Genomic DNA, 20,641 nt, shown 5'->3' with positions numbered 1-20,641 from the left:
GTCATCTGTTAAAAATAATAATACAAGATTATATTTTATCTTATTCTTTCTCTAATGCACTTCCCTTTTTTTAGATCCAAATTTCCTATATCATTTTCCTTCTTTTTTTGAAACAAGATCTCTCTCTGTTGCCCAAGCTGGAGTGCAGTGGTGCAATCACGCCTCGCTGCATCTCAGCCTTCTCTGTAGCTGGGACTGCAGGTGTGCACCACCATGCAGGTGAATTTTTTAGTTTTTTGTGGAGACAGGGTCTGGCTACATTGCCCAGGCTGGTCTTCAACTCTTGGGCTCAAGAGATGCTCCTGCTTTGGCCTCTCAAAGTACTGGGATTACAGGCATCAGGCATGCACCTGACTTTTCATTTCTCTTGTGTTTTTCACTTCTTACATTTTCTTTTTGTTTTTTGAGACAGAGTCTCACTCTGTTGCTCGGAATGGAGTGCAGTGGCAGGATCTCAGCTTGCTGGAAACTTCACCTCCTGACTTCAAGCAATTCTTCGGCCTCGGCCGCCTGAGTAGCTGGGATTACAGACATGCACCACCATGTCTGCTATTTTTTTTTTTTTTTTTTTTTTTGAGATGGAGTCTTGTTCTGTCGCCCAGGCTGGGGTGCAGTGGCACGATCTTGGTTCACTGCAAGCTCCACCTCCCGGGTTCACGCCATTCTCCTGCCTCAGCTTCCGGAGTAGCTGGGACCACAGGCGCCCGCCACCATGCCCGGCTAATTTTTTGTATTTTTAGTAGAGACGGGGTTTCACCATGTTAGCCAGGATGGTCTCGATCTCCTGACCTCGTGATCCGCCCACCTCGGTCTCCCAGTAATTTTTGTATTTTTAGTAGAGATGGGTTTTCACCATGTTGCCCAGGCTGGTCTTGAACTCCTGACCTCAAGTGATTCGCCCACCTTGGCCTCCTAAGGTGTTGGGATTAGAGGTGTGAGGCACTGTGCCTGGCCAACTTCTTGCATTTTCTTTCTTTTCTTCTTCTTCTTTTTTTTTTTTTTTTTTTTTTTGAGATGGTGTCTTACTCTGTTGCCCAGGCTTGAGGGCAGTGGCATGATCTCAGCTCACTGCAACCTCCACCTCCTGGATTCAAGTGATCCTCCCACCTTAGCCTCCCAAGTAGCTGGAATTACAGGTGCATGCCACCACGCTAGCTAATTTTTGTATTTTTTAGTAGAGATGGGGTATCACCATGTTGGCCAGGCTGGTCTTGAGCTCCTGACCTCAAATGATGTGCCCAACTCGGCCTCCCAAAGTGCTGGGATTACAGACATGAGCCACCCTGCCTGGCCTTCACATTTTCTTTAGATTATTTCTTAGAATGTCTACCTCTCTGTTCCCATTATCAGTCTGTAATCTCATGTTGTCTACTTTTTCCATTAGCGCACTTAGCGTATTAATCATAGTTGTATTCCATTTCTTGGTCTGATAATTCCAACATCTCTGCCTATTTAAGTCTGGCTCAGATGTTTGCTGTGTCTTCAAACTGTGTTGTTTTTTTATTATGCCTTGCACGTTTTTGTTGAGGGCTGGTCGTGCTCAACCAGTAAGAGGTAAATGGACTTTCTGTGTGAAGTTTTATGTAGGTCTGGTTAGGGGTTGGGCCATGTGTGCTGTTTGTTAACCGGAGGTGTCAGAGCCTTAAACCTCCTCTAGTGTCTTAGTTTTTGTCTCCCTGTTGTCTTTACGGTTTCCTAGAGATTTCTCGAATAAGCTCTGAGATGAGCAGTTCTTTCACTTGTATCCCCTGTTATTATTACAGGAGCCCCGTTGATGTGGCAGTAAGATGTGGGGAAGGGGAGCCAGAGCAGGCTGGGGTTAGCTACGTTCCCTTCCTCCAGGTTTGTTGGTATCTGGCAAAATTACGATTGGCCTGGCTGTGATTTTTTTTTTTTTTCTTTGAGGGCAGGCCTTATAAAAAAAAAAAAAAAAAAAAAAAAAGACTTACTTCTTTTTATTTTTATTATTTTTAAATTAATTAATTAATTAATTAATTATTTTTTGAGATGGAGTCTCACCCTGTCGCCCAGGCTGGAGTGCAATGGCGTGATCTTGGCTCACTGCAACCTCCACCTCCTGGGTTCAAGTGATTCTCCTGCCTCAGCCTCCAGAGTAGCTGGGATTACAGGCGTGAGCCACTGCGCCCGGCCTCTTATTTTTAGGCAGCATCTCACTCTGTCACTTAGGCTGGAGTTCAGTGGTGCCATCATAGCTCACTGCAGCCTCGACCTCTGAGGTTCCAGCAGTCCTCCCGCCTCAGCCTCCCGAGTAGTTGGGACTACAGGCGCAAGCCACCATGCCCGGGTTTTTTCTGTTTTAATTTTTATAGAGACGGGGTCTCACTTTCCATCCAGGCTGGAAAGGATGCCTGGATGCCTTTTATTATTATTATTATTATTATTTTTTTTAGATAGAGTCTCTGTCGCCCAGGTTGGAGTGCAGCGGTGTGATCTCGGCTCACTGCAACCTCTGCCTCCCGGTTCAAGCTATTCTCCTGCCTCAGCCTCCCGAATAGCTGGGATTACTGGCTCCTGCCACTACGCCTGGCTAAATTTTGTTATTTTTAGTACAGTCGGGGTTTCCCCATGTTGGCCAGGCTGGTCACGAACTCCTGACCTCAAGTGATCCGTCCCCCTCGGCCTCCCAAAGCTCGGGGATTACAGGCGTGAGCCTCCGCGCGCAGCCCTGGATGCCTTGTAAATCACTACTCACCCAGGAAGAGCTAGCGACAGGCCCCGCCCCCGCCAACCGCCTCGCGCCCTCCGTCGCCCGGTTTCCATGGTGACGGGGCGCCAGGCTAGGGCGGCCTGGCCACTGAGCCGGGGTGCAGTGGCAGCAGGAGGGTACCTGGCGACGGCGATATGAGCGGTGCGGGGGTGGCGGCTGGGACGCGGCCCCCCAGCTCGCCGACTCTGGGCTGCCGGCGCCAGTGCCCCTCTGTGGGCGTCCAGTCCTTTAGGCCGCAGAGCCCGCAGCTAAGGCAGAGCGACCCGCAGAAACGGAACCTGGACCTGGAGAAGAGCCTGCAGTTCCTGCAGCAGCAGCACTCGGAGATGCTGGCCAAGCTCCATGAGGAGATCGAGCACCTGAAGCGGGAGAACAGGGGTGAGCCGGCGCGGGGCCCTAGGCCGGCCCTGCCTCCCCAGGCACACTCAACACTGCCGCTCCCGCAGCACAGAAACACAGCCATGAACTCCAGCACACGCCTGGGCTGAGGGGGAACACAGGACAGCAAGCCCGCCCTGGGTCCTGCCACTCTGAGCTGTCCCCTTCTTCCAGAGGGAGACCCGCGTGGCCCCCGGGCAGTGCCGACCCTGTCTGCTTGTCTCATGGGGCAGCATCATTTCAGATGCTGACTCCGCCAGTCCTCTCCTCTCCAGGAAGGGTCCGACACACCTCTGTTAAAAACTTTATAGAGGGGGCTGGGCGCGGCGGCTCACGCCTGTAATTCCAGCACTTTGGGAGGCCGAGGCGGGCGGATCACGAGGTCAGGAGATCAAGACCATCCTGGCTAACACGGTGAAATCCCGTCTCTACTGAAAATACAAAAAAATTAGCTGGGCGTGGTGGCGGGCGCCTGTAGTCCCAGCTACTCCAGAGGCTGAGGCAGGAGAATGGCGTGAAGCCAGGAGGCGGAGCTTGCAGTGAGGGGAGATCTTGCCACTGCACTCCAGCCTGGGCGACAGAGACTCCGTCACAAAAAAACAAAAACAAACAAAAACTTTATACAGGGAAACGTGCACAAGTGCGAGTGCGCAGCTCAGTGAATTTATTCCAGCTAAACACATCGGATCAGGAGCAGGCATCCCCCTGACCCCCACCCCGTCCCCGCTTCGCCTGTGCCCATACTGTCCTCCCACGGGGCCTTCCCAACTGCACCCTCAGCTGCTCCTCACCCCCACGCCCCTTCTCCCTCCCTCCTCCCCCACCCCTCCTGCCCCGAGCAGAAGGAGGGCCCGCCAGGATGTGGGATGTGGCTCCGCTCCTCGCTCCTGCTTCAGGAGGGCTCCAGCAAGGGCACCAGTGCCCGCGGCCTCCTTTCCCGCCCCGTTCCCTGGTGCTGCCTTACCTGAGTGCCGAGTATCCCATCACCAGGCGTCTGTTTTGTCAGGACCCCCCTTCCCCATGTGTTCTTGAGCCTCAGGACGCCGCGTTCCTCATGTCTTCTTGAGCCCCCCCGCCCAAGTCCCTGATGCCCACGGGATCATAACACCGCCATAGCCAGGGGTTCCGGAGTTCACCTCTGTACCCCTAAAACCCAGGTCCTGCCTGGTAGTGTGGACGCCCTCCAGTCATCTCAGATGGATGAGGCCGATATGCCGGGTGGGCTCTGCCTACGGAACAGGCTGGGCCATTCCTGGCCTGCCGCCCACCGCAAAGGCGTGGTGGAGAGCGGGATCCACGGGGCAGGGCCCAATCAGCCAGTGGGGGGCCAGGACTCTCGGGCTCAGCAGCTGGGAGAGGACAGGTCAGGCTTCTTCTCTCAGAATGGCTGTGGTTTCACAAGTGCTGTGGAGAGCGTGTGCTTGCTTTCAGATCTCCATTACAAGCTCATAATGAATCAGACATCACAGAAGAAAGGTGAGAATTGGGCCCTTCAGCGCCTGATGGGATGCTCTTGCCACCCAGGGGAGTCCCTCCAGACTGTCCTTTCCCACCTGGCTGCACTGGCCCCTGTATGCCAACCCAGTGGGAACAGGTTCTGGGGGACCTGGACAGATGCCGCTACCTCTAGCCGTGGCTGGACGATGTTATGCAGCCAAGCACAGCACCTGCTGCTCTCAGTAAGCCCAGGGCCTGAGGTCATTGCAGTGGGGAGGTGGGCACAGGGTGCTTCCCAGACCCTCCCTCCTCCAAGTAGAGCTGAAATGGGAAGGAACCCCTGGGACAGCCCCTGCCCTGCTGGGTCTTTGCCTCAGATTGCTGCTGTGGCCAGGCCCAGGATTCCAGCCCCGTGGCTCGGTGAGTCCTGACATGCTGGGGGCCCCAGGGGCTCTGGACACACTCCATCCAGGGATCCCTTCCTGCCATCTGGGCAGCAACCATGGGGACAAAGGGAGGAAGCAGAGTCCTGTTTCCTTGCCACTTGTCCAAGGCACTTCCCCATCCTGACAGCAGCCCCCACCCAGCCCAGGATTCTGGGTTGTGGTCTCGAGCTCACTTCCCGTTATCTCTGGGGCCGGGCCTGACATCAGGAGGACATCTGACTGGTGGATGGAGCCAGCCTGGGAACATCGCAGCTGGGGCAGTGCTTAGGGCTCTCCCTTCCCAGGGAGACATGGAGAATGGGGTCGAGGGAGGGCCCTTCCCTAGGCGCTGTGGCAACTCCAGTGAGCTGTTCTGGGCAAAGTGTGGCCCAAGTCAGCAGCCCCAGCCCTGCAGTGCCGGGGACCCTGACAGGACCCGGGAAGAGGCCATGCCCTCCCTTGGGACCTGCTGTTCCACGTGTCCCAAGCCCTCCTGCTTTCCAGATGGCCCCTCAGGAAACCACCTTTCCGGGGCCTCTGCTCCCTTAGGCTCTCGCTGGTTCTGCATCAACGGAGGGTGGGTAGAGCCAAGGGGACCCAGCCCTGCCAGGCTGAAGGAGGGCTCCTCATGGACACACAGGCCAGGAGGCAAGCGTGGGCATCTTGCAGGCGGTGGCACCGACACTGTGTGCTCTCCTGCAGACAGCCTCTCCACGTCAAGCTTCCAGTCTGTCAAGTCCATCTCTAATTCAGGTGAGCAGGCTAGTGTCCATGTGCTCACAGGGGTGACTGCCCCACGGGGACCCCAGCCTGGGTGGCCTCTAGGGGTGCTGACCAGGCGCCCTCTGCTGGGCCAAGCTCCAGGATTTGGGGGTGAAGGTGCAGCTGAAAAGAGCCCTGCAAGCTGAAGCCACCGGGAGGGGATTAAGGGGGCGTGGGCAGGACCAGGGACCAGTCACAGGGCAGTAAGGCCTCACAGCAGGCACCCCAGGGCGGGGCAGCAAGCAGGCAGGAGGGGCCTCCCCGGGTGGCCTTCTAGGGAGCACGTACCCTGGCTGCCCAGCAGAAGCCCTGCTTGGCTGTGTCCCCGCCACAAGCAGGCAGGACACAGGAGGGATGGCACTGCCCACGGAGCCCTGGGCTCATGGCACCTTCTGCAGAGTGAGCCGGGAGCAAAGAACCTCTTTTCCCCACTCTGTGAAGCCGGGCATTTTCTTCAGCCCAGCCCTAACCCCCACCATTCCTGTGATGGGCCCAGGCGCTAGACGGGCCTTGTCCTTGCCGAGGAAACCCATGCAGGCTGGGTCCTAAGCCTCTCATGCAGTTTCATTTTACCCAAAATGGGGCCAGCTTCCACTATCTTGATTGTTCTAGAATGTTCACAGGCATCACCCATGGGCTTCACCCTCAGAACCTCATTGATTCCCCCCAGAACCCTCCAAGGCAGGCTTCCCTTTACAGAGGAGGAAACAGGCAGGGGCAGGGGCTTCTTGGGTACACACAGCTGATCCTGGAAAACTTGGGCAGTGACTGTTGGTGCCTGCAGTGACTGGCCTTGTAGGGTCTGACTTGCGGCCAACTCTCAAGGCAAGGCCAGGCCCCAGCCCGGCTCCTTCAACAAGCAAGATTCGAAAGCTGACATCCCCCAGAAGGCGGACCTGGAAGAGGAGCCCCGACTTCACAACAGCAAGCTGGACAAGGTTCCTGGGGTACAAGGGCAGGCCAGGTAAGGCTTGGGTGTTCCTGGGGTGCAAGGGCAGGCCAGGTAAGTCTTGCCTGCACCCTAAGGGCCCCATGACTACATTTACTAGGCTCACGCCCTGCAGTCAGCCAACTGCTCTGCCCCTAGCTCCAGGGGCCTGTCTCCAGGGCTCATGATAGCAGATGACGGCCACGCTCTACCCATCGGTGGGTGCTGTCTTCCCCCCCTCCCCTGGGGGTCCTGCAGAGTACCTGTGCTGACCTGAGCCCACAAGGTGGGCCAGTAGCAGCACCTAAACCACTTCCTCAGAGAAAAGTGAAGTAATATTCTTACCAAGAAAAGTGAGTTGCATTCCTGCTGCCCGTGGCCACAGCCTGCCTTTGGAGGGCACTAGGCCAGCGGGTCAGAGCAGGACCAGGTTCTGGTGATCCCTGAGTTTCTGGGACTGCCCTGGGATGCTACAGAGTGCACACTTTCAGCAGCGCAACCAGCAGGACAGGCTCCTGTGTCTGCACATCCGGAGACCAGGCCTGGAGCAAGATGCCCCACTGGATGTGGAGTCACGACCAAGAGCAGCCTGGCAGCTAGCTGGTCACCCATTGAAGCCCATCTGACCCTTAGGACACCTTCAGAGGGGAGAAAGGGACAGGCCCCAGTCCCAGAGACCCCCACCTGGTGCCCAGAGCACCCTGCTCAGTGGGAGAGGGGAGCCAGGCCCTCTTCCCTACATTGGCCTGGGCGCTGCCTGGGGAGGTATGCTGGTTGGGTGGTTAGATGCACCTAGGCAGGTCACCTCTGGCTGCTGCAATGACTGTTTCAGAAAGGAGAAAGCAGAAGCTTCTAACGCAGGAGCTGCCTGTATGAGCAGCCAGCACCAGGGCAGGCAGATGGGGACGGGGGCACACCCCCCAGTGATCCTGCCCCTTCCCCTGCGAAAGCCCACCACACTTAGGCAGTGCGAAGTGCTCATCCGCGAGCTGTGGAATACCAACCTCCTGCAGACCCAAGAGGTGAGGCCCTGGGTGGTGGGGGTGGCCCTGGGCAGTCTGGTGCCGCCATAGGCCCCACCATGCCCCTGCCCCTGCCTTTCAGCTGCAGCACCTCAAGTCCCTCCTGGAAGGGAGCCAGAGGCCCCAGGGGGCCCCAGAGGAAGCTAGCTTTCCCAGGTGAGTGCCTCGTGCACCCCTGCCCCATCCCTGGGGGCCTATCCACAGCTCACTGCTGACTCTTCCTTCACCCAGGGACCAAGAAACCATGCATTTCCCCAAGGTCTCCACCAAGAGCCTCTCCAAGAAATGGTAAGTCCCACAGGCATAGGGACAGTGGGGCAGCCCTGCGGCCTGGGCCCCAGGGAGGGAGTGGGGAAGGGAGGGTGGCGGCGCAGAAGCAGAGCACGCTGAGGCCTCTCTGGGCTCCCGTGAGGGCCATGCAGGCCCCACTCACGGTGACAGTCCTTCTACCTGCCCCCAGCCTGCTTCTGAGCCCACCTGTGGCGGAGCGTGCCATCCTGCCCGCACTGAAGCAGACCCCGAAGAACAACTTTGCCGAGAGGCAGAAGAGGCCGCAGGCAATGCAGAAACGGCGCCTGCATCGCTCAGTGCTTTGAGCCACCCGCATCTGGTCAGTGCCAGGCCCACCAACTTGCAGCTGGAGACTGGCTCTCTATAGCATTTCCTGGTACTTCCACTACTTTTAGGCCTGGCTGAATTCCAAATTCCAAGATAGATGACACTCAAGATAGCTAAAGTACTTGATCTCCAAACTGACAAACTGTTTATTTTCTAGCTGTTATTTTGCTATTTGGCATTTACATAAAAGCACATGATGAAGTAGGTATCGCCTTACCTGTTGAAACTGAAAATAAAGCTTGTTTATTTCCAAGTTGTATGCCTGGTTCCTCACTGGCTATCAGGCATCGCGTCCCTTCCCAGTCCCAGCCCTTGGCCCCTAGCCCAGCCCCCGCTGTCTGCAGGGACCTTCCTGGGCAGCCCAGTCTTACTCATCCTGGGACCTACCAGCAGCCCTGGGAAAGAGGCATTGGCAGAGCCGTGCACATCCTCCCTGGAAGCAGGAGGGCTTTTCTGGTCCCCTGGCTGGGCTGGAGCTGCGTTCCAAACAAATGATCACTCTATCTCTTGCCCAGACTGCACACTCCTGGGGGCAAGAGGCTGTCCTCTCCTGCCCTGACACAGCACCACAGACAGGGGGTCCAGCCTGGCTCGCCCTCCTCCTCGGAGGGCTGTCTCGAGTGCCATGGCCATGCCCACACCACCCCCTCCACCACAGCACAGCCATGTCCACTGTCGGGGGTGGGGTGGCCAACTTAGTGCCCACCCTCAGCCAGCCACACAGTCTTCCCAGGCCCACGGCCCCACTTCGTTGGCATTAACCTCAGCCTCTTCCTGCTTCAGGGAGCAGGAACTTTGCCAGGAAGCTGGGGGATGAACCAGGAATGGGACAGTGTGTCAGAGGACAGCCGACGCCCAGGGGCTTACAGCATCCTAACAGGACAGTAGGCCCAGTTTCATGGAGCGGGGGACACAGTGACAAGTCCTGACAAACACAGGAATAACAAGAGTATAACAATCACAGATGATGGGCTAGTATGCATAAAAAGGGGGGACTCTTGTCACCAAAGGGCTGCTGGCCAGTGCCTAGGGTAGCGGGCAACATAGGGAGGTGCTCACTGCATGGCCCCACCCACCGCCAGGCCCACTCTCTCTGGGTGGTGCAGCGCGTAGTGTTCTGAGGACGTGGGTTGTGAGGGCCTCGCTCTTCATCCTTCACAATGGGGACACAGCCCTCACACGAGTGACACGGGTGCCGGCAGCAGGATCCCTCATGCCCCTGCTCCCTGGGGGCCCCACAGTGCTCAGCAGGAATGCCGTGAGGGCTGAGGCCCAGCTGGTGGTGGGGAGCTGGCAGCAGCCATGGGCCAGCTCTCCCTCCGATAGGCAGCCTGTGCCCTGGACTTAGGGGCTTCCCTGGGGGGTGCCCCACCTGCCCAAAGCAGCACAGCCTGAACCCAAAACTGTGAGCAGAGAATCCGATGTGTGTTTGAAGGGTTTCCTATGTCCTCTACGTGTTCTCCTATAGAAAGGAGCAGGGGTGTGTCGAGGACACACAAGACGCTCTAACAACACCCTGAGCGCACCCTCATGCTGCTGAGACGGACCCGGACCCTGGACAGGCCACGGCGAGCAGCCCGCTCCACCGCGCCCGTCTCAGTCTGTACAAGTGTGGGATTTCATTTGGCAGATCCCCAGGGCAGGATAGAAAAGGAGGAAAGCTAACCTAACTCCAGGCTCCCCATGGACGCCAACACCTAGAAGTGTCTGAGAGGAGGCAGGCGTCCTTGGCCCCGATGAGGCTGCGGGCCATCCCTGCAGTCCTGGCTAGGCAGCCGAGAGGCAGGCCTTGTGGATGCTCCGGGCACAGGTGTTGAGCAAGGTGGTAACCGAGTGCTTGTCCGGGAGCCGCGGCCGCCTGGAGGTCACGCAGTGGTGCATCGACCTGAGGAAGGGGTTGGTGCCTGCAAAAGAACAGTGCGCATGAGCCTGAGGCAGCCGGTGCTGCACCCACGCCCTGCACACCCGGCAGTGCTCTGGGAAGTGGCAGCCCCAGGACTGGCTGAAGCACCAGGAGGAGCCCTGCACACTGCCTGCCTGGCCGTCGGGCTCTCCTCCCAGAGTCTCATCATCAGTGAAGAACTGAATCTGAACGGGATTTGGAGCCCAGGGCTTTGCCTCTGACAACCTTGGGGACCCAGCCCTGGCTCTGCTGTGCCAGCTCTGGGCTCAGGGAGACTGACCCCTGCCAACATGACTCTCTGGAGCCACATCACCCAGATGGGGCCTTGTGTGCCCAAGCTACTGGTAGGACCTGTCAGCTCCGCTGAGCTCCCTGGTGGCCTCTGAGAAAAGCAGGGTCTGTCCTTGAGCCACAGGCTTTCTCACCCCTCAGCCACTGAACACAGCCACCCTGGACAGCTGACCTGACACAAGACGAAGGGGCAAAGGGACACAGAAGAAGAGCGGAGACCCCTATCTCTCAGGTGACCATTGGAACACCCGCTCCTGCCCACACAGGGGGAGTCAGAAGAAGGGAGGAAGGGGCCTGAGCCGGGGAGGGGCACAGAGGCTGTCCCTGCAGCACTGGAAGCCTGGTTTTCCAGAATGACCGCTGCCCGCCCCGGGCCCCCAGACAGCTCCTCTGGGTCTGCCACTATACAGCCACTGCCGGTCCATCCACAGTGGACTCTGGGTAGGGTAGTCGGTGGGCACATGGTGGCACACTTGGGAGGTCCTTGTCGTCTGCAACACACAAGGCTGTACGTGTGACCCAGACAAGCCCTGGCCTGCCCCGCCTCACAGCCCTGCTCCGGAACAGGACTCTTCACACCCCGGGAGGTTCTGGTCAGGCTTGTGGTAAAGCCTGGATGTCTCTCTGACTCTCGGACTTCCAGACCTGAAGCCCAGAGTGACCTGCATCGATGGGTGCCCACAGGTCCTGCCTTCCACCTCCCTAGGGCCCCACGCAAGCAGAGCCGCATCTGTGTTGGGAGGTGAGGGTGTGTGGGCTCTGGGGGTGGGGGCAGAGGCAATGGCCAATCTGTCCTGGGCTGGGTGTATGTGAAGACAGAGCAGACAGCCTGCCGGGACATGAACACAGGATGGGGTCTGGGCACTGTGCCCTCCGGCTTGGACAGCAGAGGCTTGGGGACGCGGTCGGGGGTTGCTCTCCTGCGCCAGCCTGGCCCTCCTGGACACTCGCCCAGCAGATCACGCAGATGGTGGCACTGTCGCTGCAGCGAGAAGGGTCCAGGTTTATCATGCACTTGGGGTCTAGCCTGGCCACCAAGCCCTGGAGCATGCTGGGGATGCTCTGCCGCTGGTTGTCCTCAAGCCTGTGCTTCCGGGTGCATACCACCAGGGCCTTGAGGAGGCAGCATGGCGACCACATTGGATACACATGGCCCAGGGCTGGCCAGCTGCCCTCTGCGAAGCCCAGCCCAGCTGGATGTACATGATGAGTGGGTCGTGGATGGCAGTCATGGCTGGAGTGAATGTGCGGTACAGGGAATGGTTGAAGAGGGTGAGTGGATGTTGGCCAGGACAGCATCCAGGAGCTGCTGGCATAGGTACTGCTGTTTGGTCAGCGGCACCAGGGGCAGTGGGCTGGAGGTAGGATGGGCACGGTCAGAAGCCGGGGACCTGAGGGTTCTCCGTTTAGGGAGCCTTCCCACCCCAGGCCAGTCTTCACTCACAGCCAGATTCCCAAGGCCTCTCTCAGAGCCTCCACCCTTGTGCAGACAATGTTGGCCGATCCTGGGTATAACCCCCCACTCCCACAGCCTTGTCCTCCCCAGAGTCCCTGCCCCCTGTGACCCATGGGGGCCGCAAACAGAGGGTGACTTCTCCCATGTTCCCACCCAGCACAGTGAACCTGGCCTGGAAGAGGCCTGGTGGGCAGGGTCTCAGGTCAGGCCCAGCCCCCACCCAGCCTGACTGTGAAGGCCCCTCCAGTGGTGCTCCCAGGAGCTCTTGGGGGAGCCCCGGTTCCCCCAGGGGTCCCCAGCATCCCACTCACCACCGCCATGTCATTCTTGAGTTTCTCCAGGGTGATGTCACACTTTGGCAAGGTCTTCAGGGGACCTGCAGAGATAGGGGACTTGGGTTGAGCTCCGTGCTGGAGGGCTGGGAGACATGGCAGGTCTCAGGCTTGGATCTGGGATCCCAACCACTGCCGCTGGGCCTCGGCCCTCAGAAACCTCTGCAGGAGCTCCCTCCAGCTGACCAGCTGTTCCCAGACCCAGCGTCTAGGCAGGCGGCCCTCACCCCCAGAAGTGCCCATCCCTGTTGGCAGTGACGCAATGGGTCAAGAGAAGGGACCGTGGTCAGGCCCCTGAACAGGCTGGGAAGGCCTCAGTTGCACCTAGGCTAGTCCCTGTCTTGCTCAGTCCTATAATCCTAACGAAGAATCAACTCAAGAAAGGCCTGGAGGACCACGCAATAGTGACTGGCATTCTATCCGGACAAGCAGAACAGAGAGACACTTCTAGATGGGGGTGGGGGGACAGCCTGAGTTTAGGTGAGAGGGAGGTATAGGCCAACGCCCATGCAGTTCTGAGGTGCTGCCCGAGCAAGTCAGGGGCAGAGCTCCAGGTCATGCTCAGGCCCATCACGGCCAGCTGATGGTCAGGCCACTGCAAGCTGGGCCCCCAACTACTGCCTGGATGAGACCTGGCTGTGATGGGCCAGCATGAGGGCCACAGCAGTGGTGAGGAGTAAGGCAAAGGCTGGGCACTGGCCAAGATGAAGCCTGGGCTCAAAGCCCCAGCACACACAAGAGTGGAGCCTTGGAGGCCTCTGTCCAGGGCCCAAAGAGCTGCCTGGGGCCTTTGCTAAACCCACATCATCACCAAATGCCCATCCATGGCTGGGCGACCCACGCCCTTGTGGACCCTACGTTGGCTGTGGGCAAAACTCACTGCTTGGAGAGGTCTGTCACAATGTCCAGAAGGCTCTTCATCTTGCTCAGGCCCTTTTCTCTGTCTGGAACAGCAGAAGGGACCCTAAGACATGAGCCCGGTGGCATCCCCAGGGCACTGGCCCCCACCCTGGCCGCAGCCCACCTTCGTTCTTCTGGATCTTGTTGACCACACGGTGCAGGGGCTTGATGCGCTTGGACAGCTGCTTCAGCGTGTCCCGGTACAGCTGCTCCTCACCTGGCTGGAGCCAGCTGGACTCATGACAGAGCTGGGGTCACTGCAGGACTATGGGCGGGTGAGGCCACAGCCCTAGACCCTCAGGTGGGGAGCTTGGGCTCTGAGGGCCCCAGAGCTCGCACGAATGGTACGACCTGAGGCCTTGTAAAGGTGAGGGGTGACCTAGCACCTCAACCCGCCAGGCCGTGTACAGCTCACACGATGGAGCTGTCGGTCCCATGCCCGGCTTACCAGGTGTGTGTAAAGGCCTAGGGGAGGGGACATTGGAGTTCTGTGGGGTTTGTGCTGCTTCTGGGTGCTGGGAAGGCTGTGGTGTGGGGCTGCGCAGGAAGCTATGGGGAACGGGGCAGGGCTGGAGCTGCAGCCAAGCGGGAGAAACATGGGAGCTGGGCCCAAGCAGGGCAGCCACCAAACTCACTCTGCAACAAACCACATTGGTGACCACTCCCCATCCTCCTTCCCATGCCAGCCGGGCGGGGACCTCACCTGAAACAAGGGGTGGGAAAACTGGCAAGACGAGCACCAGAGCACAGGCTCACCATGGGCCAAGAGCATACACAGCTGGTGTCCTGCTTCTGGAAGGTGGTGGGATGGCAGCGAGACTGCAGGGTGGACACTTCCTTCAGCTAGAAGCCTTAAGAGCATACCAGCTGGGTTTGCACCAGCTGAAAACACCGGCTGTTCCATGGCTGCTCACTTTCCAAATACCAAGAAATGGAAAGAAAAGGGAAGCTCGGCCGGGCACAGTGGCTCATGCTTGTAATCCCAGCACTTTGGGAGGCTGAGGCAGGTGGATCAGTTGAGGTCAGGAGTTAAAGACTAGCCCGACCTGTCTCTACTAACAATACAAAAGAAAAATTAGCTGGGCATAGTGGCGCGTGCCTGTAGTCCCAGCTACTTGGAAGGCTAAGGCAGGAGAATCATTTAAGCCTGGGAGGTGGAGGTTGCTGTGAGCCGAGATCGCACCGTGATCTCTTTTCTTTCTCCACCGTCTTTCTTTTCTGCCCACTGTCTTTTTGCAAAACCTTGTCTTCCTCCCGCTGGCTACCCTTTTCCCTTCCCCCACTTGTTACCGTCTTTTCCCCCTCTACCCAAAAACTTTTCTCCCCACTGTCTTTTCACAAAACCTTCTCTACCTACTGCTCACCCCCGTTTCCCCCCCACCCTCTCTTTCCTCCTCCCCCTTGACACACTCTTTTCCTCCTCCATCTACCCATAAACTTTTTACCCACTATCTTGCTGCAAAACCTTCCCTCCCTCCCGCTCCCCACACTGTTTCTCCCCCTCCATCTACCCAAAAACTTTTTTTCCCACCATCTTTTCCCCACTGTCTTTTTGCAACGCCTTCTCCTGCTCGCTATTCTCTTTTTCCTTTGTCACTAACCACCCTCTTTACCTCCCTCCATCTATCCCAAAACTATTTTCCTCCTCCTACCGCTGACGCCGCACTGCTTTCTCCGTCGCCGTCACCACCAACCGCAGCGAGGCGAGCCACGCTGCCGCGGCTCCAGCCTCCAGCGTACGGCCTGTGATTACCCATTCCCGGTCCTCTAATCCGGGCACTGAGCAGCTCTACAGGAAGATACGGGAACCTGGAAGGACCTGCCTTCCCTTCAGGATCATTCATATACTGAGGTTTTATATATATATATATATATATATATATATATATATATATATATATATATATATGAGGGTTCCTGGACTGCATGTTCTGATTGGATGAGAAAAACCCTCCAGGGTTACTCGGATTGGGCTTTATTATCATGTTCTGATTGGATGAGAGCAAGTCTTAAGAGGACCAATCACAGCATGAAAATAAAGTCCAATCAGAGTAGGCCTAGAGGTTTTTCTCTCATCCAATCAGAACATGTAGTCCAGGAGCGCATGTGCGTAACCTCCATATATAAAGCACGGTGAGCCCGGCTTCTGGTCATTTCGGGGGCTTCAGTGGAGGTGTTGGATGCCGTGCTTAGAGGACTAGGAGAGAGGCCGCTGTCTGCTGCCGGCTGGAGCCTGGGCTCCGGCTCCGTCTGGTTGGTGGTGGCCGACGGAGCGGTAGGAGGGCGGCCTGCAGCGGGAGCTTCTCCTGCCGGGCAGGAGGAAGAGTAGGAGAGAGGCACCCACGCATGCTGGAGGCTGGAGCCTGCGCCACAGCGGCTCGCCTCGCTGCGATTGGTGGTGAAGTCGGACGCTGCACCTCAGCCAGAGTGGTGGAGATGTCGTTGGGTGAGTGAGTTTTGGGTGTCATTTTGGGGCTCACTGCCCTAGGCTGCACTGCTTATGGCAGGCGGCTGGTTGGGGGTGCACTCTGGGGTTGTATTGCTGGCAGTGGGCTGGTTGGCTGGTTATCGGGGGCTACATTGCCCACGGTGGTAGGGGGAGGCAGGTTGTGTGCACTAACGTCCACTGCTGGTGGTGGGTGACGGGTTAGGGGTGCTATTTTCTGCTCCACGGTCTGCGGCAGGGGGTGGGTTGGGTGGTTATCTGGAGCTACAAGGCTGGCAGTGGGTGGTGGTTTAGGGGTGTTAAGAGTGCTGCACTGACCTCACTTGGGGTGCACTATCAGGAGTTGCACTGCCTGTGGCAGGGTGGGGGTGTGGCAGGTTTGGGGCGCTGTCTAGTGCAGCAACACCCATGGCTGGGTCAGGCTGTGGGCACTGTAATGTACTACACTGCCTGGGGGGGGTGGCTTGGGAGGGGTACCGGGGTTATACTGCCTGCAACTGGCACGGCATGTGTTGGGCGTGCTAACCGGGGGCTACACTGCTGGTGGCAAGGAGCAGGTTAGGGGTGCTGTCAGGGGCTACACTGTGTGGCATTGATGGGCTGCAGAGGTGGCAGCAATAGCAATAGTGGTGCTGCCTCCTTTCTCCTTCCAGTGACCATTCTTCTTTTCCCAGATTCCAGACTCTAGAGGGTGATCTCCTCCTGCTCATGCAATTGTGAGCATGGCAGGGCCCCCACACTCACTGTGGTTCCGTGGCCCGCGCCTCACGCTGTGTGTTTCGGAGACCACCTGGGACTACCGGGCAGGGATTAGTGGGCATCATGGGGCACTGTGGGGCCAGGGCACTGTGGGTGGAGGCGTCAGGAACAGGAACCAGCACTTGGGTGGGGAGGGCTGGCTGGGTCTGAGTTTCTCCTACTCCTGGAGGAGTGCAGCCCGGGTGGGCCCAGCAGTTTCTGGCCAGCTGCACCTGGATGGGAGCGGTTTCGGCGAAGGCCCTGACACCCACTCCAGGCCCCAGTTCCTGGCCAGCTTTTGCCAGAAGGAGAGGCTGGACTTTGGAGGGTGGGTGTGAGTGCCTTCGCTGAAACTGGTCCTTGCCACCCAGTGGCCAGCGTGACAAGGTGAGGCTTTAACACTACCACTCCCTGCATCCCATTCTAGGCTTTTCTGACTTTGCCCTTCCAGCTACTCCAAGCCAGGCTGGAGGAGAAGGAGAAGGAAGAGTCACCTGTGGTAAACTGGAGCCTGCATATGGTGTGGCTCTGCAGCTGGTCTCATGAGATTGGTGGCAATGACGGAGACTGTAGCTTGAGTGGAGTGGTAGGAGGGTGCCCGCGGGGGCAAGGTGGTAGGAACCTTGTAGGGTGGGCTGCTGCATTGAGGGCGGCAGCGGTTGTATTGGCATCGGTGCTATTGGTGGTAGCAGCAGCAAGTCTGTGGGTTGGGAAGGGGGCGTAGGAGCATTGCAAGGCCCAGCCCGACCTGGGGGTGGGGAGGAACCTGCGGGTACTGTACCGGGCCTCAGTGGCAGTGGTGGAGGCGCACCTAGGGAAAGGAGGAGTCCTCCCCCTTCTCCTGCAATCTCTGGAGGGTGCCCTCCTCCTGCTGGTGACCGAGCCAGGTGTGAGGGGCAGAACTGTCTCATTCTTAACAAAACTTAAGGGGTGACTATTTGTGTATCTTTTTTGTTCCTTTTTTGTTGTGATAGTCTCGGATTTTTTCAAATTTTATGAATTGGGGAAGGGGATAGAAGGTATCATGATAGGCCTTCTAATTCCCACACCTGCTCTTTTTTCTAGTCTGTATTGCCTTCTCATCTTCTTGTTTCTCTTCATTTTCTTTTGATGCTGCTTCTATTTTGTGTTTCTATTGTGGTTTATTCTCCTCTTTTTATTTTCTTTATGCCAAGCAATGGCCTTAACAAACAACAAACCGAAACTGAGTTAAAAAGAAACTGCTTGTCCCTGTGTTGTATTTTTAAAATAACTGGTCTCTTACTATGTTTTAGAGGTGAGGAAAAAAATCAGTTGTATTAGTTACTTGAATATGTATGCTTTCATGATCGTGTTAACCCACTTATGCCTAGTGTTCTGTTATTAGAATGCTGAGCATGAGGAAGTTACTTAACATCTTACTGCTTCAGGGTCATTGACAAGGTCTGGTTTTTCACTCATGCAAAAATTCAAAAAATTGCATCCTCTGGCATTAAGTGGGCTAATGGGTTGTAAGTAGTTACTCAAGGAATCAAAAAATGAAGCATCACATAAAATATCGGTAGCAAACAGCCATTTCATCTCACATTTGTCGGGAGCTATGCAAGAGTCATGGGGGTAATAAGTTCCAATTTATGAGATTATTAAGTGAACTGTATTCTCTTCATTTCATGTCTCTGCCACCATTTTCTTTTTTTTTCTTTTCTTTCTTTTTTTTTTTTTTTTTTTTTTGAGATGGAGTTTCACTCTTGTTGCCCAGGCTGGAGTGCAATGGGGTGATCTCAGCTCACGGCAACCTCTGTCTCCTGGGTTCAAGTGAGTCTCCTGCCTCAGTCTCCTGAGTAGCTGGGATTACAGGCATGTGCCACCATGCCCAGCTAATTTTGTATTTTTGGTAGAGACGGGGTTTCTCCATGTTGGTCAGGCTGGTCTTGAACTCCTGACCTCAGGTGATCCACTTGCCTCAGCCTCCCAAAGTGCTGGGATTACAGGTGTGAGCCACCACACCAGACTCTCTGCCACCATTTTCAAGAGTATTGTCACCTGCATGAGCAAACCTGGTTCATCACCACCTCTTTGCAAGAGAAAAAGGAAGGGGGGAGAATCTCGTGTAACTTTTTTTTTTTGAGATGAAGTCTAGCTCTTGCCCCCAGGCTGGAGTATGATGGCACGATCTTGGCTCACTGCAACCCCCACCTCCTGGGTTCAAGCAATTCTCCTGCCTTGGCCCCCTGAGTAGCTGGGATTACAGGTACCTGCCACCACCCCCGGCTAATTGTTGTATTTTTAGTAGAGAGGGGGTTTCACCATGTTGGTCAGGCTGGTCTAGAACACCTGACCTTAGGTGATCCATCCTCCTTGGGGAACAGGTGGTGTTTGATTATATGAGTAAGTTCTTTAGAGGTGATTCATGAGATTTTGGTACACCCAACACCTGTGCAGTATACACTCTATATAACTGTAGTCTTTTATTCCTCACCGCCCACCCACCTTTTCTCCCAAGTCCCCAAAGTCCGTTGTAGTATCCTAATGCCTTTGCATCCTCATAGCTTAGTTCCCTTTTACTAGCGAGAGCATACGATGTGTGCTTTCCCATTCTTAAGTTACTTCACTTAGAATGATAGTCTCTGATCGGCTGGGGGCGGTGGCTCATGCCTGTAATCCCAGCAGTTTGGGAGGTCGAGGCAGGCGGCTCACAAGGTCAGGAGATCACGACCATCCTGGCTAACATGGTGAAATCCTGTCTGTACTAAAAATACGAAAAATTAGCTGGGCATAGTGGCGGGCTCCTGTAGTCCCAGCTACTTGGGAGGCTGAGGCAGGAGAATGGCATGAACCTGAGAGGCGGAGGTTGCAGTGAGCTGAGATCATGCCACTGCACTCCAGCCTGGGCGACAGAGCGAGACTCCGTCTCAAGGGAAAAAAAAGAATAATAATAGTCTCTGATCCCATCCAGGTTGCTGTGAATCCCGTTATCTTTTTCCCTTTTTATGGCTGAATAGTATTCCATGATGTATATCACAATTTCTTAATCTGCTCATTGATGGGCATTTGGGCTGGTTACATACTTTTGCTATTGTGAATTGTGCTGTTACAAACTTGCGTGTGCTGGCATCTTTTTTATATAATGACTTCTTTTCTTCTCTGGGTAGATACCCAGTAATGGAATTGCTGGATTAAATGGTAGTTCTACTTTCAGTTCTTTAAGAAATCTCCACACTGTTTACTATAGTGGTTGTAGTAGTTTACATTCCCACTAGCAGTATAGCAGTGTTCCCTTTTCACCAAATGCCCACCAGTATTTTTTATTTTTTGATGTTTTGATTGTGGCCATTCTTGCTGGAGTAGGCTGGCATGGCATTGTGGGGTTTTTTTTTTTTTTTTTTTTTTGCACTTGTGATTGGCTTCCCCTCTACTTCTTTTGGTAAGAGCAGGTTGGTGTCCAGGCTCAGAATCCATTTTTCCTCCCACACCAAAGCACCTGTGGTTTGGGTGAAGCAGCCTGGCTGCGTAAAGCTTCGCAGCAGAAGGGTCCCGGTAGGATGGTCGAGGTGGTCCAGCTGAGAGGCCAGCACCAGGGAGGCTCAGTGTCCTGTTCCCAGGATCTGCACATGGGGTTGCCTTTCTGCATCTCCCCATCAGTGGTAGGTGCTCCTCCAAGCCCCCTCTTGCTGGCTTGGACACAACTTCCTGACCTTGACCCTATTGCATGCCAGTGGAGCAGAGCCCCCCAGGCCAGAAGCCCCACAGGTGTTGGCCCTGGCTTGGACAGGCAGGGGGCACCGGGACAGGAGCTGACTGCGATCCTGTGGCCCCAAATGCCTCCTCGCTGATAGCCTCGTGTTCTGGGTGCGGAGCAAAGAGGAGCAGGTGTCGAAGGCACCTCAGGCAGGTGCTGGGCTCTGGCGTCTTGTGCTCCATGATTTTTTTTTATTATACTTTAATTTTTAGGGTACATGTGCACAACGTGCAGGTTTGTTACATATGTATACATGTGCCGTGTTGCTGTGCTGCACCCATTAACTCGCCATTTAGCATTAGGTATATCTCCTAATGCTATCCCTCCCCCCACCCCACAACAGGCCCTGGTGTGTGATGTTCCCCTTCCTGTGTCCGTGTGTTCTCATTGTTCAGTTCCCACCTATGAGTGAGAACATGCTCCGTGATTTTGAGGCCATTTGTAGCCAGCTCTGCCAGCCTGAGCTCCGAGCTGCAGCAGCTGCCACGCACAACAGCACCGCCAGGAGTGTCCTGGGGGCTTTCTTCAGAGGAGGCTGTCAGCATCCTCAAGTTCCAGC

At 56.1% G+C, this 20,641-nt stretch overlaps 1 protein-coding gene and 1 pseudogene across 4 annotated transcripts; one reads left to right on the top strand and one right to left on the bottom strand.

The window, feature by feature from the left end:
* Positions 1 to 1,836: 1,836 nt before the first annotated feature.
* Positions 1,837 to 8,557, top strand: LOC129472422 (coiled-coil domain-containing protein 74B). Of its 4 annotated transcripts, none has more exons than XM_055262032.2 (8): positions 1,837 to 3,106; positions 4,538 to 4,582; positions 5,473 to 5,721; positions 6,556 to 6,694; positions 7,491 to 7,680; positions 7,763 to 7,836; positions 7,912 to 7,968; positions 8,141 to 8,557. In XM_055262032.2, exons 1-8 carry the CDS (start codon positions 2,863 to 2,865, stop codon positions 8,274 to 8,276), a joined length of 1,134 nt encoding a protein of 377 aa, XP_055118007.1. In that variant the 5' UTR covers positions 1,837 to 2,862; the 3' UTR covers positions 8,277 to 8,557. The 4 variants fall into 4 exon arrangements, with proteins under 4 accessions (XP_055118007.1, XP_055118011.1, XP_055118012.1 ...); XM_055262036.2 differs by having other exon boundaries at positions 1,929 to 3,106; positions 5,671 to 5,721; positions 7,609 to 7,680; XM_055262033.2 differs by having other exon boundaries at positions 1,934 to 3,106; positions 5,671 to 5,721.
* Positions 8,418 to 14,937, bottom strand: LOC129472169 (mediator of RNA polymerase II transcription subunit 15-like; annotated as a pseudogene).
* Positions 14,938 to 20,641: the final 5,704 nt, after the last annotated feature.

The sequence above is a fragment of the Symphalangus syndactylus genome, chromosome 22 (genome assembly GCF_028878055.3).
Source record: "Symphalangus syndactylus isolate Jambi chromosome 22, NHGRI_mSymSyn1-v2.1_pri, whole genome shotgun sequence".
In the NCBI taxonomy this organism is placed as follows: domain Eukaryota; kingdom Metazoa; phylum Chordata; class Mammalia; order Primates; family Hylobatidae; genus Symphalangus; species Symphalangus syndactylus.
Note: the sequence above shows the minus strand (reverse complement) of the source record. Positions and strands in the feature narration are given on the sequence as shown.